Raw genomic sequence first — 17,668 nt, forward strand, 5'->3', positions numbered from 1 at the left:
AATTAATATTATGTCACAGCTCATTTCAGTATCCTGGAGTTTCAGACATTTGCCTTGGGATTTTAATCACCAAAACTTTCTAACAGGAAAAAAGAGGGCACCCATGAAGTGGCAACTCCTGTGGAGTCCCAGAACAGAACCTTTTATATTCCTGTTTGTGTGGGTAATACAAGCCTAGGATGCTTTGCAAAGAGACACGGCACCAGAGGTCAGTGGAACAAAACTTCCCATACGAGCAAGTCAGCAAGCTAAGAAGCAAACCAAAACACAAACAAAACGTAGGATAGGGTTTTTGTGAGTTTTTCGGGCTATGTAGCCATGTTCTAGAAGAGTTTATTCCTGACGTTTCGCCAGCATCTGTGACTGGCATCTTCAGAGAATGCTGACCTGGAAGAGAGTGGGTATATATACAGTATACTGTGTGATCCTGGGTAAGGAGGAGTGATTCCCATGTTAATCTGTGTATTGTTCTGTTGTTGAAACATAGGATTTTATTAAACAGAAAATTTTTCAAATAGCAAAATATTGGGCATGGACAAGTAATGTGGAATTCATAACCAACAAGGAAACTAAGCCAGAGGAATTGTAATGGAGTGGTGAGATAAAGGACGGAGAGATGAAGTGAGGACAGAGGAAATTAAAAAGGAAAGGTGCCATGGGAGATAAAGGAAATATATATACACACACACACACACGCACACACATGCACACACACAGAGAATCCAGTGGCACCAAATAAATCTGTTTTCTCTTTCACACCTGAAGGAAACAAGGAAGTATCCCCTCAGAGAGAGATTCTAGCCCCAATTCCACATCAAGTTGCAGATCTCAGCTCTTCAGGCAAGGAAAGGAGCACTGAAGTCCACAGTACTGAGATATACTAGCCAATTCTTCAGTGAAGGTCTCTCCTGGGGAGGCTGCAGAATAAAGAGAGTTTTATGAAAGCTGCATCATGGCCAGAATTCAGGAAGGGGTGTAAAGTTACAATCTTAGTAAAAAAATATTGTATTTATTAGGGAAATAAAGGGAAAACATTGTTATGTATATGAAGTATGATGCTGGAGAAGAGCTCTACGGATGCCAGGGGCTGCTGAAAAGAAGAATTAATGCAGGGGTAGGCAACCTTTTTGAGCCGGGGGCCGGGTTGCTGTCCCTCAGACAACTGGGGGGGGCCGAAGCATAAAAAAAAATTTAAATAATTTTTTAAAAAATTAATTAAATAAATAAACCGGGGCAAATGTAGGACAAAATTTTCAAATGGAGGACACTTTTTTAAAAAAAAAATTGGAAGACACGCAAAAAATGTTGCTGATTTTTTAATAAAATGTTAATATAAATGCATGTTTCAGAGGCTTCTATAGACAATTGCGCCCCTTTCCTGCTGCTTGCCCCCCTTGCCCGCCACTTGCCCCCCCCCTGCCCGCCTCCTCCTGATAGGCCAAAGGCCCCACACCCTCACACGAGACGCCAAAGGCTCCGGCGGCAATCGGCGGCAGGACCGGGCAGGGGCCGGTCCCAAGGCCTTGCCAGGCCGCATCTGGCCTGCGGGCCGCAGGTTGCCTACCCCTGAATTAATGGGTCCTATAACAAATCAAGGCTGAACTCTCCCAGGAAGCCAAGATGACTAAACTGAGGTTGTTGTACTTTGGACATATCATGAGACAACATACTCACTGGAAAAGACAATTATGATTGGTAAAGTGGAAGGCAGTAGGAAAAGCAGGACATCATCACCATCATCATCATTATTATTTTTCCAGTATTTATATCCCGCCTTTCTCCACAATAGGATTCAAAGCGTGTTACAATATTTTGAAAAGACAAGGCTAAAATATTGATTACAAAGTTAAAAAATAATTAAATAAAACCAAGCTTAAAACATAGGTTTAAAACAACATAGTTAAAATAGTAAATAATAAATAAATAAATAAATAAATAAATAATAAACATTTTATTTGTATACCGCCCTTCCATAAGATCAGGGCGGTTTACAGCATTTAAAAATACACAAATTCCATTAAAAACCATATAAAAAATTACATAAATACACTACAACATAAAGCAAAAAACCAAAACAAAAACAAATGCCCCTGGGTTAGCCAAACCATTGCCTGTGTGGCCTGTGCGGCGGGGGGGCCTATAGGGACTTAATCGGGGAATGCAATTTGAAACAGGTAGGTCTTCAACTCCCGTTTGAATTGGGCCAGGGAGGTAACTGAGCGGAGCTCTATGGGCAGCGTATTCCAAAGGGCCGGGGCGGCGATGGAAAAAGACCTCCTAGAGGTGGAGGATAACCTCGCCCCGGGGACCCTAAGGAGTTGCTGCCCAGATGTTCTGAGGGTGCAAGGCGGAATGTACGGGGAGAGGCGGTCCTTCAGGTATCCTGGGCCCAAGCCATTTAGGACTTTATAGGTCATCACCAGCACCTTGTATTGCGCCCGGAAGCGAATGGTAAAAACCATTAACACAGTAAACCAGCACACCATATTATTCAAAGAAAATTCACTCACCAAACACCTGCCTAAATAAAAATGTCTTCAACTGCCAGCAGAAAGGGAGCAGGGAGGGGGCCAACCTGACCTCCTTTGGCAGGTAGTTCCATAGTCTGGGAACAGCCACGGAGAAGGGTCTCTCCCGGGTCCTTACCACACCTGTGAAAGTGGTGGGATTGAAAGAAAGCCCTCTCCTGCTGATCTTAGTGTCTGGGTTGGCGTGTATAGGGAGATATGATCCCTCAGATAGTCTGGACCCAAGCCATTTAGGACTTTAAAGGTCAAAACCAGCACCTTGAATTCTGCCCGGAAATCACACCAAAGTTGGATTGATTCAATAAAGGAAGCCACAGCCCTGACTTTGCAAGACCTGGGCAACTGATGGCCACCATCTGGGTGGTTCTTTCATGCTTAGGGTTGTCATAATTCAAAATTTACTTGATGACAAGTAACAACAAATGTAACGTATAGCATATGTGAGAGCATTGGACATTGGAGGTCATCCATGACAGGCTGAGTATTTGAAAGGATGTAAAAAAGATGAGTAGGACAGTTAGAGGAGGGACTGAAATCAGACAGACTCGGGACAGTTAGGTTCAACTAAGAGATGGGGAAAGAATTAGTGAGATTTATTAAAGTCAATTGTGATTTCCATGTGATAAATAAGGAACAAACCCTTGAAATTGTTGTTTTTCTGTGCCTTTATGTTGTTTTTAACTTATGACAACCCTAAGGCCATAATTACATGGTTTTCTTGTCAAGATTTGTTCAGATGGGGTTTGCCTTTGCATTCCTCTGAGGCTGAGAGAATGTGATTTGTCCAAGGTCACCCAGTGGGTTTCATGGCCAAGCTGGGAATCGAACCTTCATCCTCAGAATCTTAGTCCAACACTCAAACTACTACACCATGCTGGGTCTCAAATTCTGAATACCATGCAAAATTTTGCACAGCAAGTAATATTTAACTGTATGTTGTACTTCTGTTTAATAATTATTTTTGTATTATATACATATGCCTCTGGGAATCCTACAATACTGCTACTGAGTGGTTGAGAACAGACAAACAGTGTCTGTGGTAGCAGCAGTAGTTCAAGGGTGGTGGTGTCCAGTGGTAAGATTATAAGAATAAAGTCTCACACAGAAACTATGAAGATATCTAGAAGGTCCCCACATTTGTTGTTAGAGCAATGGGGCCAGAAGAGTGTCCCACATTTGGTAGCAGCGATTTGACAGGTGAAGGTCCCCACAAGAGGTCTTTAAGGGTGCTTAGAAAATGAAGGCCAACACCTCAGAATCAGAATTGTGCTCTGATTTGGGCAGGATGGGCTTCCAAGAATTTAATCTCACTGCATAAAAAGAAAACACAACATAACGCCTCTGAGGAATCTGACAAATCTTCCCCTTCTGAAGTATTTTGCTAGATGTTAGATGCTGCAGTATAGCCAGAAAATTGAGACCAAAGGTGACAGTGGGCAAGTTAGTAACAGGTGATCAGTAAGGAGCCTGCCACCTTTCACTAGTCAACAGTCATCTTCCCAAAAGCTTGCTACCGTCTAGGATCTACATGAGGCAATATTACTGTCTTAAGGAACCCTCAGCACTTTTAAGTCAGTTTTCTCCACCCCTGCTTCAGACCTACCTGCATACCTAGCAAGGTCTGCCATGCTTAACAGCACTGAAAACAAGTGTTCAGAATAAGTATAGACATATAGTTGTAATCAAATGCAGCATTCACTGACAGTTCATCTTTATGGTTCCACTTCTCTACACACTCCCTATCACTTGGTGGCCTTTTTTAAAAAAAAGTATTTTGCTAATTTGAGGAATACTAACCCCAAATCATGGCCTTGCCCCTTTGTCAGAAGACAGAAAACAGAGAAAAGGAATAGATGTATACTAACCCGGTAGGAGGTCACATCAACTGTACCATGTTGACTCTTTACTGAGAGAAGGCATATCCCTCCACTGGCAGGATAACCTGGCTCTACATAAAGATTACAAGTAGAGGATGGCTTCAGATAACTCAACAGCCTCTTCTCTTGCTGCCAATCAATGGCAAAACTGTGGGAGAGCAGCAACAGAAAGGGTTAACTAACAACAATTAGAAGCATAGAGAGTCAAGGGGAATGAGATTTACTGTTTTACAATTATGGCTCTTTACTTCACACTATCTCTTGAAAGCAGTTATCCACTCTGTCCAAAAATCATCAATCCTTCACATATAGAATTGAAAATGTCTAAATCAAGGACTCCAAATTTTGGGGGACTCTGGTTACATTTTGAAATTAGTGAAACAGTTGTGGGCACTGCTTATTTTAAATCCAGCAATTTCCCCAAATTTGGCTAGTATTACTTTTGAGATGCTTTCAATGGGTTTTTCTAGAAATAATACTACATCATCTGCACAGGCTTTTAAGTTGTATTCTAGACCTTTAATCTTTGTCCCAGTTACCTCCGGATCTTCTCTTATGTTGTTATTCAGGATTTCTATAACTGAGATAAACAACAAAGGTGACAGGGGACATTCCTGTCTCATTCCCTTTTGTATTTCAATAGATCTATATTTTTTTACTGTTTACTACAGTTTGTGCAAATTGTTCGCTATATATACTCTTTATCCAGCCTAGGAAATTAGGACCTACTTTCATTCTTTCAAGAATTTGCAGCATACTGTCCCATTTTAAATTGTCAAATGGCTTTTAGGTGTGGGCACTGCTACAAAAATGGCTACTATGCACTATCTAGACACAAAGCACAATTAACATGCCCAGAAAACAGCACAAGGCAGATGTTGGGTCTGAGGCCTAACTGTCAAACCACAAAATAACCATTCACAGAGGGATAACTGACGATACTCAACTGGCCCGCTATCTTTCTTTTCCTTTCCCAAAGGAAGTCTTGGGGCCTAGTGGCATTCTAAAGAAGGAAGGAAAAATGCTGGGGCAGCTGGAGAGCATTGCAGCATGTGTCACTCCCACACGCTTTTAATCTTCAGGCAAGTCAATTTCACTGTTACTACTATGGGTTAAAAGCCCTCTCTCCCTCTTTTTATGCTAAGATGTTATTGATTGATTGATTGATTGTTCTTGGTTTTAATGCATGCAGCTGATTTTACACCATATACTTGACTATAAGTTGAAAAATTTATGCCCAAAAATTGACCTTAAAATCCTTGGTCGACTTATATAGGGGTCGATACTGCTTAGAAAGGTCCTGAAAGAAGTACCACCCCAATGCCCCACTCTCCCTGCCTTGACAGTGATTTCTGAAAGAGCTGCTGAGGCATGGAGTGTGAGTGTGTAAAAGAGGAGATTCCCTTCTCAATCTGATGTTAAAACCTTCTCTCCTCATCCTTCTTCTCTGGATCACCTGACTTATCCACAAGCCATATCAAAATCCATGATTTTGGCCCTAAAACTTTCCCTCGACTTATACATGAGATCAACTTGTACAAAAGTGTATACGGTAATCCTCTGAAATGTTTAATAGCTAACCCAAAGTGCTATAGCTAGGCTGTTAACTGCAGCTGGCTACAGGGAGCACACAACTCCCTTGTTGCAACAGCTCCACTAGTTGCGGGTCCATTTCTGTGCACAATTCAAAGGGCTGGTTATGACCCATAAACCTCTGAGCTTTGATCCAGGCTGTTTGATGGACCATATCTTCCTTTATAAGCCCATTAGAGCTCTGCAGGGGAGGCTCTTCTCTCTGTCCCACTACCTTCTCAGGCTAGTTTGATGGAAACAAGGGAAAGAGCTTTCCCAGTGGCTGCTCCCAGACTTTGGAACCCAATCCCTATAGGGCTCAAAATGGCCCCGTCCTTGCTCTCCTTCCCCTGTCAATTTAAAACATTATTGTGCCATAAGGCTTTTAGAAACTGACCGGAATGGGCTTTTAATGATGCACTATATGACTTTATGGTTGGTATAGTATTTTATTGAATGTTAATGTTTTTAACATTTTACATGGCTTGTATTTTATTTTAATAATTTTACTGAAGATTGTGTATACAGTGGACCCTCCCCATCCACAGGGATTTGATTCCGCAGCCCCCGCTTGGCAAAATCTGTGGAAAGTTGCATCTCATATTATTCAATAGTGGCAACATGCATGCAGACACATCAGCACATCTCCATGCATACACCACAATTGAAAAATTTGAGCCATGGCGATCCATGGGCAGTCAAATTCACAGAACCAGCCCAATTGTACAGAAGATCCACTGTAATCTGTTTTATTGTTTTAAAATATGTTATAAGCTTCCTCCCATTACTGGGAGAAATGTGAGAAATAACTGAATATAATTATTACTACTGTACCTCTACTACAACTATATCTGCAGCACCACTTATCTAACATTGTATCTTCCAGGCAGCACTATCAGTTCTAAGTGCCAGCAGTTTTCCAAGGATGTAAGTCAAGGTTCCTTCTCAATGCTGTTGGCCAGTATCCTTTATTTAACTCAGAGTTGGGGAAACCCAGCCTGCAGTTCATATTCAGGTCGAGGGGGTGTGGGTAGGGAGTCTACATATAGCTCTTAGGCTTCTTCTCCTGTTATTTCCACAATGATGAGAAACAACATTTAAGAGGCTTGGGAAGCTGTTGCACAGAAGAGATGATCGGTTTGCATCCTGGGAATGTACCAAACTGGAGCCTACTCCTGAGTAGACAGACATAGAATAGATCTCTGCTTTACATGTTTAAATAAGAAAATGTCCATGTTGGAAGGAACATGGCTTGACCATGCCTGCTTTGCTTTGCACCTCATTCACAGCTAGAATGCTGCCAGCAGTGGGCAGGAAATAAGATCAGACTCTCTTCTGCACAAATCAAGTGCCAAACTATGCCTTTCCCTGACTCCCACCCCAGAGCATAACATTAGGCTTGGAAGTTAATCCTCACCTGCAGAGGCCTAAAAGAGCTACACAAACTATAACGATATTCAAAAGCTCACCAGTTTTGCAGTGACTCGATCTCAGCCATGAGATGTGCTTGTTGGGAATAACTATGCTGCAGTTCCAAGATTATGCCTCTAATGGTGCTGTAACTGCCCACAGGAATCACAGCAGAGACAAGGAAGAAAGGGCTGTCAGTCTAATGTACAAAAGACAGATGGGATCAGTGGACAAGGCACAGCTCTTTGAGTCAACACTACCCCGCTTCTCACTTCTGCTTACCTGGACTGTGACAGTCCCGTCATCCACCCAATGTAAGTGCAGCTTCAGCTGATGGGAATCAGAAGCTCCAGGCTGGGAACAAGAGGTCAGCTCAATCTCCAGGTCAACCTCAGAAACAGAAATTAATTTTACGCCTTGCAAATTCTCCAAGTGGCTCTGGAAATCAGATAATCTGGATATAAGAAAAGAGAACAGAGCGAGGATAAGGAGAAGAATCAGAGAGAATTATGATTACGGAAGAGAGAAGAGATGGATCTTCACTCTGACCACCCTTTTAAGGTTAGAGTATGGAAGATGATGGCAGTCCAAGTCAATTATGCAGCAAGACTTCAAGGCTGGAAATATTATTTTTGGACGAATGTTCCCAAAATAGTCAACTAATATGGTCAGTGGCCAAGCTGACTGAAGGAGTCTGAGGATGCAATCCAAAAAAGTAATTTTTATAAACCCTGATATATCTAATTTACAGATTAGGCAACCCAAGTTCCACAGCCTCCCTAGAGCACACAAGTAACTAAAGCACTTAAATCTTGTACTATTAATTCATCTATTAACCGCATATGGATAACTAGGGCCCAGTAAAGACTGGCCTATGGGGCGCCCTCACCACGTGCTAGGGGTTGGCCGAGGGCGCTCCACCCACACATGCCTCAACCCTAGACCCAGATGGGCGCCGCCATCGTTACATAAGCGCCGCGTGGCGTCCGCATGGCGCCATGTGGCAGTTATGCAACGAGTGCACCATGGGCGCATTTGTTATGCCCCTACCAATAACCTCTGAACAAATTTGCCAAGAAAACCTTATGATATGGCAACTACTTTAGGATTGCCATAAGTCAGAAATGACTTAAAGCACTGGTCCCCAACTGTGCCCTTTAAGAGATTTTGGACTTCAGCTCCCAGAAGGCTCAGCCATGTTGCCCAATGGTTTGGGATTCTGGGAGCTGAAAAAAAATCCCTTAAAGAGCATAGTTTGGGGATCACTGACTTAAAGGCACACAACAACAACAACAACAAAGGAGGGAAGGATAAAGCAAAGGAAAAAAGTGCCAAAGAACTTAACAGGTATGACTGTTCGTGCTCACCCTAAAGTCTGAGGAAGGAACTATAGTAAATTGTGACTGTGTGATGTGTGGGGAAGGCACACACATCAAAAATAATGGAAAGACAAAGCAAAGAAAATTGTGACTACATTAGTAGTGATTATAGCTTTTAACATGACAATTCTGCCCGATTTTAACCCAGAAAAGCTGACTAAGGCCCAGGACAGATGGGCCAAAAGCAGCGTGCAGCAGCCACTACTACACTTCCAGAGCACACAGCATCTGCACGCTCCAGAACCCTAGCATGTGCAGCACAGACTCAGGGCTTACAGGGGCAGCACGGAGCCTCCCATCTGTACTGCCCCTAACATACACAAATATCTAATTCAAATCCTTCAGAACCCAATGCCTCTTGGTGCTCCTTTGAGGGGAAATACCAAAGAGCTATCACCACTGCGGTTTTCCCACCCAGACATTCAAAAAGGTGAGAAGTGGCACCGAAGCACAGAGGGGGTCGGTGCTTCTTTTAGGTGCTCCCAGGTTGGACTATCGTCTTGCCTTTCCCTACTCAGAGAACTTTTTGACTAAAATGTCTAGATTTATATATGAGTATATACAGCACTTTAAAGCACAAGTTTTCACACATTCCCTAAGTCTCTGCTTTGCTAAAAAAAACCTGCTATGATGAAGATGTCCTTGATGCACATTGAAAAAACTGGAATAGTATAATGCTCTGCCTCCTATTTTGTAAACTATCAATTGACAAACTTTGGAGACTCCTTTTAGAATCCCTGCAAGTTTATTTTAAAGTTGTAATATAAGTATTGTTTTCTACTGTACAAATGTATTTTCCTTAATATGCATTTTTTAAATTGAGACACTTTGTATATAATTTAATATAAGACATATGTACATATAATGGATTTTTCAAATGTAACTTGTCTCTTGTTTTAAATACTGTTGCCGATGTATCACTTCCTTTTCTTTTAACAGCCGCTGAAGAAGGCCATAAAAATATTTTCAGGCCAAAATGTGTTGGGTTGTTTTCTAATATAAAATAATCTCTTTTCAACATCCTTTGTCTCTTTTCCACATCACACAATTAATTCAACCACCATGATTCAAGGGGGAGAGAAGTCAAGAATTATACAGTGTGCCACAGAAAACCCTGATTTAGCAGCTCCTCTAGTTTCTGAGATGACAGCAAGCAATGCCTTAGCACTATCAAGGATACATCACTGGCACCATGAGGAGTCAGAAACCTTGCAATATCACAAGTTTCATGATGGAAGAAATGGTGATGGGTAGGGTCATAAGATGATACATCGTGCAGATTTTCTCAATGTCCGGAGAATCAATCATGCATACAGCCATAGATATCACATACACAGAGCCCCAATTACAATATGGGATAAGAGAACAATAGTCATTTCAAATTCCATGTACAATGTTGTGCACCCTCCTGATTACCTTCTCTCAGACAGAACTGAAACGTTGTTGTGTGCCTTCAGTCATTTCTGATTTATGGCAAACTTAAAGGAAATCTATCACAGGGATTTCTTGGCAAGGTATGTTCAGAGGGCCATTGCCTTTGACAACCTCTCAGTCTGAGAGAATGCAATTTGCTCAATGGGTTTGTACAGCTAAGTGGAGATTCAAATCCTAGTCTCCAGAGTCATAGTCCAATGCTCAAACCACCACATCATGTTTATGCACTAAAACTGAGACTACTCACTTCTGAATCTTCTGCCTCCAGACACAGGCCTGGCCTTCTTGCTCCTCCAGCATCTCCCGCAGTCCTTGCAGCTCTTGGCGGTTTTTCTGTAGCTTGTCCTGCAGCTCTGCAACAGATCTTTCTAGCTGCTGCTGCCGTTCACACAAATGCTCCTGCCATTGAAACATCAAACCAAATCCAGATGAAAGGATCCAATTTCCTCATGACCTTCAAAGCCCTTCCTTCCATTCCTCAACAGAGAAGGAAACGCACTCTGTGCATGCTCCAACTTCCAGGCCTGACATCAGGCACAAACAATGCATCCAAGTAATGGCTCCTTTCCTCCACTCTTGAACTGTGTGGAATATAGGTTATCTACCCTGCCATACATACCTGTTCCTTTTGGAGCCTAGAGTGAGCACTCTTCGCCTTCTCTTCCATCGCCCTTTTCTACAAAAGTGCAAAAGGGAAGTAAGTACTGTATATCTGTAGCAAAATCACCATGCCCAAATCAGCTGATCCATGTCTGTACCGAAAAAAATACAGATATGTCACTTCTACACCATGTGTAAAACTGATGGAAGGTAAATTGTCTCCCCATTCCATTTAGTATTTCCAAGACTGCTAACCTGACATAATGAAGGAAAGTCACTCGTCCTGAATGTGATGATGAGGTGATAGTTGCTTTTACTTCTGCTGTCAAATTTCCACAGCAAGTGGCAGTGGCAAGAGTGTGCACTCCTCAGTGGGACTGCCAGGACTTGCTGGAGATGCCCAGCCCAGGGGTAACATCCCCTGCTTATTTGGGAAGGAGAAGTAATGTTAGGAATCTAAGCCCTCCACCCCCATCCTCAAAAGATGTTTTTAAGCAATACTGATAGAGAACCAGTGTAGTGTAGTGGTTTGAACAGCAGACTAACAATTCTGAAGACTAGGGCGGGTTACAGACCGCCATGAAAGTACGCGCAGAGCGCATACTAGAGTTAGGAAGGGGCAGTGCTTCCGCCCCCCCCCCCAACCCGAGTATGCACTCTGTGCGTACAAAATGGCGGCAGCCGTTCCACACGGCCGCCGCCATGATGGCATGACAAACGCGCCGCCTCCAAATGAGGCGGCGCGGACATGACGCCATCGCTCCGCACGAGGGTGCTTAATGTACTCTTTGCGCGGAGCGGAAGGAGCTCCGTTTCACAGCTCCTTCCTGGTTTGCGTCGCTGGGCGCAGCCTTCAGACGTCTGCGCCCAGCAACACAAGGGAGAAAGGGGCCAAGCGGCCCCTTTCTCCTCCTCCCCGCCACCACGGGGTGTCCTTGGGGCTTGAAGCCCCAAGGACACCCTTTTCCAGGCTGTGGGGAAGCGGCCTTTTGCCGCTTCCCCGCAGCCTGCAAAGCGGCAGATCGGGGCCTCAGAGGCTACCGGTCTGGCAGCTGAGGCCCCATACACCGGGGAAAGGCACGCCTACAGGCCGCCCCAAAGGGGCGGTCTGTAACGCGCCTAGGATTCAAATCCCTGCTTGACCATGGAAACTCACTGGTTGACTACGAGGAAGTCACAAACTTGCAACCTCAAAGGAAGGCAAATACAAACTTCCTTTGAACAAATCTTTCCAAGAACGCCCCCCCCCCCCCCGAGTTGTCATAGACAGAAACAATGAAGTGGACACATTCTAAAGATATTAAGACTGGCCTCAGCCTTTTTAAAACTGTAAACTGTTTGTCATGGTTGTCTCAGATATGGGCCTAAGTCTTAATGTTATTCCCAACTAGAGAGACCTCAATGAATCAATGGGATTTACCTATGTGTTGACTTACTGCTCAATAATTGAAAGATTCCCAAATAAAATAATATAGTAGAAACAATACTCAAAAATATCTATACAATATATAAATATTAAAGCATTTTGATATCTTGGACGCTAGCTGTTTGTTTGATCAGTCAGTCAAGATGGGACCTCTCCGTCCTATCCTTCACCTGGAGCACCACTTCCACCCAGGAAACTAACCTTGGCCTGGTAACGCTGCAGTGCACTCTCCAAGAGTTGAGCCCGATTCTCCCCTTCCTCCAGTTTGGCCAGTATGTAAGGCACAGCCCCTTTGATCAACTCCACCAGCTGCTGGTACTCTGCTTTAAGTGTCTTCCATTGCTGTTTTGCCTCTACCATCTCCTTCCCTGCAAGAGAAATGCCCAGTGAGAGAGGCCAGAGACCAAGATTTATACACCCTGATCATAAACAGAATTTCTCAAACTACCAAACAAAGTAGGCGTTTCTAAATCACACTACAGTGAGATCCTGAAAGAACAAAGTAGGCGTTTCTAAATCATGCTACAGTGAGATCCTGAAAGAACAGGCTAGAGAACCTCAGGTCCCACAATGAATCTGCTCAGATACCCACGCCCCATTTTCCATCACACTACTGTCTAGTGGTTCCCCAGCTTTTAAGTGATTCCCCCTCATTCCAACATTTTGGAATGTTTCTCCTAGGTTCATGGAAAGATGAACTTTAAGCCAAATGAAGACTCATTTTGCTGGTCATTTTGACATTGGTCCTGTCTACCATGGCAGTGCAGCTCCCTGAAAATATCTCTGCAATTAAAATTTGGTTCTCATGCAGAAACAGAAAAAAACTCCACAATCAGCAAGGCTGATCTTAATTCAGCACATACATCCACCTGTTGACAGTCAAAGAAATAGACCCACAACATGTTTTAGCACTGTTTCGTTAGAAGACTTTTAATTGGAATTGATTGTTTGAATTTTTTTGAGATCTCTTTTCTTATATTTTCCCTTTTGGCTCTGGAGATATAAACAGTGCCAAGTAGCAGAGATGGGTGAGAGGCACTGTGGTGTAGTGGTTTAAGTGCTTTGGAGAACAGGATTCAAATCCCTGCTCAGCCATAAAAACCCACTGGGTGACCTTAGGCAAGTCAGTCTGTCTCAGCCTCAGAAAGAGGCGAAGGCAAACCCCCTCTGACCAAATCTCAAAAATGATCTGAAGGCACACAACAAGCAGAGATGAGTATTTCCCTTTATACATTCTAGTACTGCATCTCCAATCATCCATCACTATTGATTATACTAGCTAGGTCAGGTAGAAGTTGCAGTCCATCATGTTCTCAAGGGTCCAATGTACCCTTGTCTTTATGTGAAGGGCCAGTGAGGTAACTTCATGACACATTTCCACTTAATTCCATGGGACTTTCTCCCCAGTAAACATGCATAGATGGGGAATCCAATGCAGTTAAATAACTTGAATACACATTTTAAAATGTGTATTCTTGACCAAGGTACGCTCTCATCAATTTGGGCTGGGCATACAGGTTGCCTGTGTTCCTCAGTGCATGTATACTTACGGACAGCTGTGTCAGAGGCATCCTGGATGCATGGGGCAGAATCAAGGAAATCTAGAAGGAATTTCACCATTTGTAGCTGGGTGTACATCAGTTTGTGAGTCTTCCTGGTGCTCTGGAAAACATATACCAAAAGAGAAAGGGGTGTTGACACCAGCATTCTGGAGGTACTAAGGAGCCCTGGGAATTTTTGAGCAACTCAGGATTGAAGGAAACTTCCCAAGTGATGGAAAAGCAGGCAACCACTCACCACTGCATGCTCAGCCAAGACCTGGGCTGGGAGCTCTGCCTCCATTCCATCTTTGGTTTGGTCTTCAGAGATCAGCTCATCCTTCAGCTGAGCCAGGAGCCTAAGAACAACAATATTAGGAAAAAAGAATAATGGCTTTCAAAATTCCATACTTTTATCATGTCCTCACTTCGTTCGTTGGCAGGGGAACTTCACTCTGGCTGTATCTACACTGCACAATTAATGCAGTTTGGCACCACTTTAACTGCCACAGCTCAGTGCTATGGAGCTTGGGAATTTCTAGTTTTGATAAGCTATTTGGCATTCTCTGTCAAAAGCTCCAGTGCCACAAAAAATTACAACTCCCAGGATTCCATAGGCTGGCACCGTGATAGTTAAAGTACTGCCAAACTGCATTAGTCCTGCAGTGTGGCAGCAGCCTCTGTCTTGAGGACGGTGCAATGGCAAAGATGTGTATTTTCTCATGGAAAATCTTCCACATGCACACACATTTATCCATAGCTGTCTGAGCTGTTGTACTGCAAACAATCATGGTAGCCAAAATACAGAATATGACCTTCTAGTCATTCTTCTTGTTACTGAGAAACCCTAGTGCTCAGAGGAACATACTATCAAATGAATACACTACTAAGTTTATTTCTATTTTGCAAAATCTCTGGCTATTCTCAGTTGTAAGTACAAGAAGTCAAGACAAAATGTGTAAGCTGCATGTGCTTACAGCAAAACCAATTCATCTTTTGCTGTAACATACATCAGGTACAGCTCTTTTTTAAAAAAAAATCCTTCAGGTGTAGTTATTTTTTTATATAAGTATACCTGTTCCCTTGACATTATTACATCTATTCCAATAAAATAATTCCCACACAAAGCTTTGAGTGTCTTTGAATATAGCATTATTTTAGAGCACTGATTTTTTTTCCAGAGGAGGCTTTAAAATGTTAGTGTTGGCTTAGTACATGGTATCTTGAGAGGCTGACATGGAAAGTCAAATTTCTATTGTTTTGGAAAACTTACATGCTTTCCAAACCTGCTGTGGTACCAAGTTACCGGAAAGGTCCATCAACACTCAAGAGTAGCTGATCTTCCAACATACTACAGTTTCTATTTTTTCCATTCTGCTCTTAGCCATGCTTTCAATTTCACCTGAACCTCTATTTCCTGTAACTATCATAATCCCAGAATCCATGCCTCTCCCCCCAAATGACAGGTGTACTTTGTAAATCAAGCCATGAACCAGACTTTTGTCTTGACCAGTATGTTAGGGTCTCCATAAGTCAGAAACGACTTGAAGGCACACCACCATCACCACAATAGGATTGCCTTAGGGCAGGGTGACTAGACGTCCTCCCTTCCCAGGACATGTCCTACATTTCAACTTTCTGTCCAGGAGGAATTTCAAAACATCCTCCACTTTGAGCATGACTAAGCAGTATGAATTTACATTTAAATGAGTGTTTTTAGCGTATATTTTGTTATGTCCTTCTACATTTTTTGAATGTCCTGTATTTTGCAGTGCCTTGCCTTCCTTTATAGTTATGACATCTGGACACCCTTAGGGTTGCCATATGTCAGAAACGACTTGAAAGTACACAACAACAACAACAACAACAACAACAACTACTACTATTTCAGCTAGCGGCCATTACATCTGAACTGCATCTTGTGACATAGGTCCAAAACAAACTGCAGAAATAATCAAGTTTGAGACTGCTTTAACTACCTTGGCTCAGTGCTGGGGAATTCTGGGAACTCTAGATTTGTGAGACATTTAGAACTACAGTTCCCAGGATTCGCTAACATTGAGCCAGGGCAGTTAAAGTGGTCTCAAACTGGATTATCTCTGCAGTGTGTTTTGAAGCAACATCCAAAAACTAAAATAACTGAAGGGTGGCTACTTGCTCCCTCTCTCAGCCCCAAAACTAAGGGCCCAACCAGGCTGACCAGAAGTCCTCCTTTTCCAGGACGTGTCCTGCATTTCAACCATGTTTCTAGGAAGAATTCCTAAACGTCCTCCATTTCGAGATGGGTCTAAGAAGCATCTTTATATTGATCTTGATTTAAGTGTTTTTGTTATTTTTACTTTGGATTTGGTCGTGCCCTCTGTTTTTGTTCTTGAATGCCCTACATTATTCATTTTGTTTTTACAGTGCCTTGTCCTTTGCAGTTAGGACGTCCTCCTTTTCCAGGACGTGTCCTCCATTTCAACCTAATATACCCTACAAACCCTACAAACATAACATACCCTACATTTTGAGCAGGGCAAAGAATCATGAGTTTTATCTTTAGAGGAGTGCTTTTTAGCTTTTTATTTGGTCGTACCCTCCATTTTGACCACGAATGTCCTCCTTTTTGGTTAGAACAGTGGTCCCTCAAACTGTGCCCTTTACAAGAGATATTGGACTTCATCTCCCAGAAGCCTCAGCCACGTTGGCCAATAGCCTGGGATTCTGGAAGCTGAAGTCCAAAACCCCTTTAAAAGACACAGTTTGGGGACCACTGCAGCCTGTAGCAATGTTTCCCAAACTTTGGGCCTCTAGATAATTTTGGACTTCATCTCCCATAATTCCTGGCTGTTGGCTAGGATAGCTGGGGCCTCTGGGAGCTGAAGTCCCAAGGAGCAAAGTTTGGGAAGCACTGCCTTATTGAGCCTTAACCCAGTTCCAATATATCAGTGGTTCCCCCAACCTGTGCCCCTGAAGAGATTTTGGACTTCAGCTCCCAGAAGCCTCAGCCATGTGGGTCAATAGCCTGGGATTCTGGGAGCTGGAGTCCAAAATCCCTTTAAAGAGCACAGTTTGGGGCTACTGGGTTAGGAGGAGGATGCAGAAGCAGAGAGGCCTCTACCATTGCCTCCTTCCCTGCCCTGAGTGGAAAATGCCCTCAATTCCCCCACAGAAGCCCCTTCCTTTGTCCTCCACGACCCATACTCACGCCACAGCCCTGGTTTCCGCCGCCATCTTGTGCCCAGACAAGGAAGAGTCCCCCATTTTCCTCCCTTTCCCGCCCTTTCCTTCAAACCCTGCTCCTCCCCGCCTCCTCCTGGGCCAAAAGCCCCATTCCTGTGGCCTCCCCTTCTCCCCGCCCCAAACCTCCTCTCCACTTATAGCACTGCCCTGGCTGCCTCCTCCCGTTGCATTGTGGGACTTGTAGTCCAGTGAGACCTAAGAGCTCCTTGGATCACCATTCTAAATGCCCCCTCCTTAAACTACAAGTCCCAGAATGCAACAGGAAGAGGCATCCAGAGCTGTTAGAGCGGCATAATAGCAGTGCTATAAGAGGGTAGTGCTGTTAATCTGTGAAGAGGGCTGAGTCCAGGCGCTTTTGGTTCAAAGCACACCGCAGGAATAATCCAGTTTGAGACCGTTTTAACTGCCCTGGCTCAATGCTAAGGATTCCTGGGAATAGTAGTTTTGTGTGACATTTATCCTTCTCTGTCAGAGAGCTCTGGTGCCATTATAAACTACAGCTCCCAGGATTCCCTTGCACTGAGCAAGGGCAGTTAAAGCAGTCGCAAACTGGATTATTTCTGCAGTGTGTTTTGGACCTTTGTTTGTAATCCAGCACTCTGAGCATTCACTTGTGGGCTACATCCGCAGTGCAGAAATCATCCGGTTTGACACCACTGTAAGTGCCCTGGCTAAATGC

General features: G+C 43.4%; 1 protein-coding gene across 1 annotated transcript; it reads right to left on the reverse strand.

Annotated features, from left to right (window-relative positions):
- Positions 1–326: 326 nt before the first annotated feature.
- On the reverse strand, positions 327–17,083 carry ZWINT (ZW10 interacting kinetochore protein). The gene is made up of 10 exons (XM_089509664.1): positions 16,955–17,083; positions 14,024–14,123; positions 13,777–13,888; positions 12,428–12,594; positions 10,820–10,876; positions 10,448–10,599; positions 7,670–7,841; positions 7,447–7,586; positions 4,394–4,553; positions 327–917 (listed from the first exon to the last, which is right to left on the reverse strand). The coding sequence occupies exons 1-10, from the start codon at positions 17,008–17,010 to the stop codon at positions 837–839; spliced, it is 1,197 nt and encodes a 398-aa protein (XP_089365790.1). The 5' UTR covers positions 17,011–17,083; the 3' UTR covers positions 327–836.
- Positions 17,084–17,668: the final 585 nt, after the last annotated feature.

The sequence above is a fragment of the Sceloporus occidentalis genome, unplaced genomic scaffold, assembly GCF_023333645.1.
Source record: "Sceloporus occidentalis isolate IW3139 unplaced genomic scaffold, rSceOcc1.0.p SCAF_1, whole genome shotgun sequence".
Lineage (NCBI taxonomy): Eukaryota > Metazoa > Chordata > Lepidosauria > Squamata > Phrynosomatidae > Sceloporus > Sceloporus occidentalis.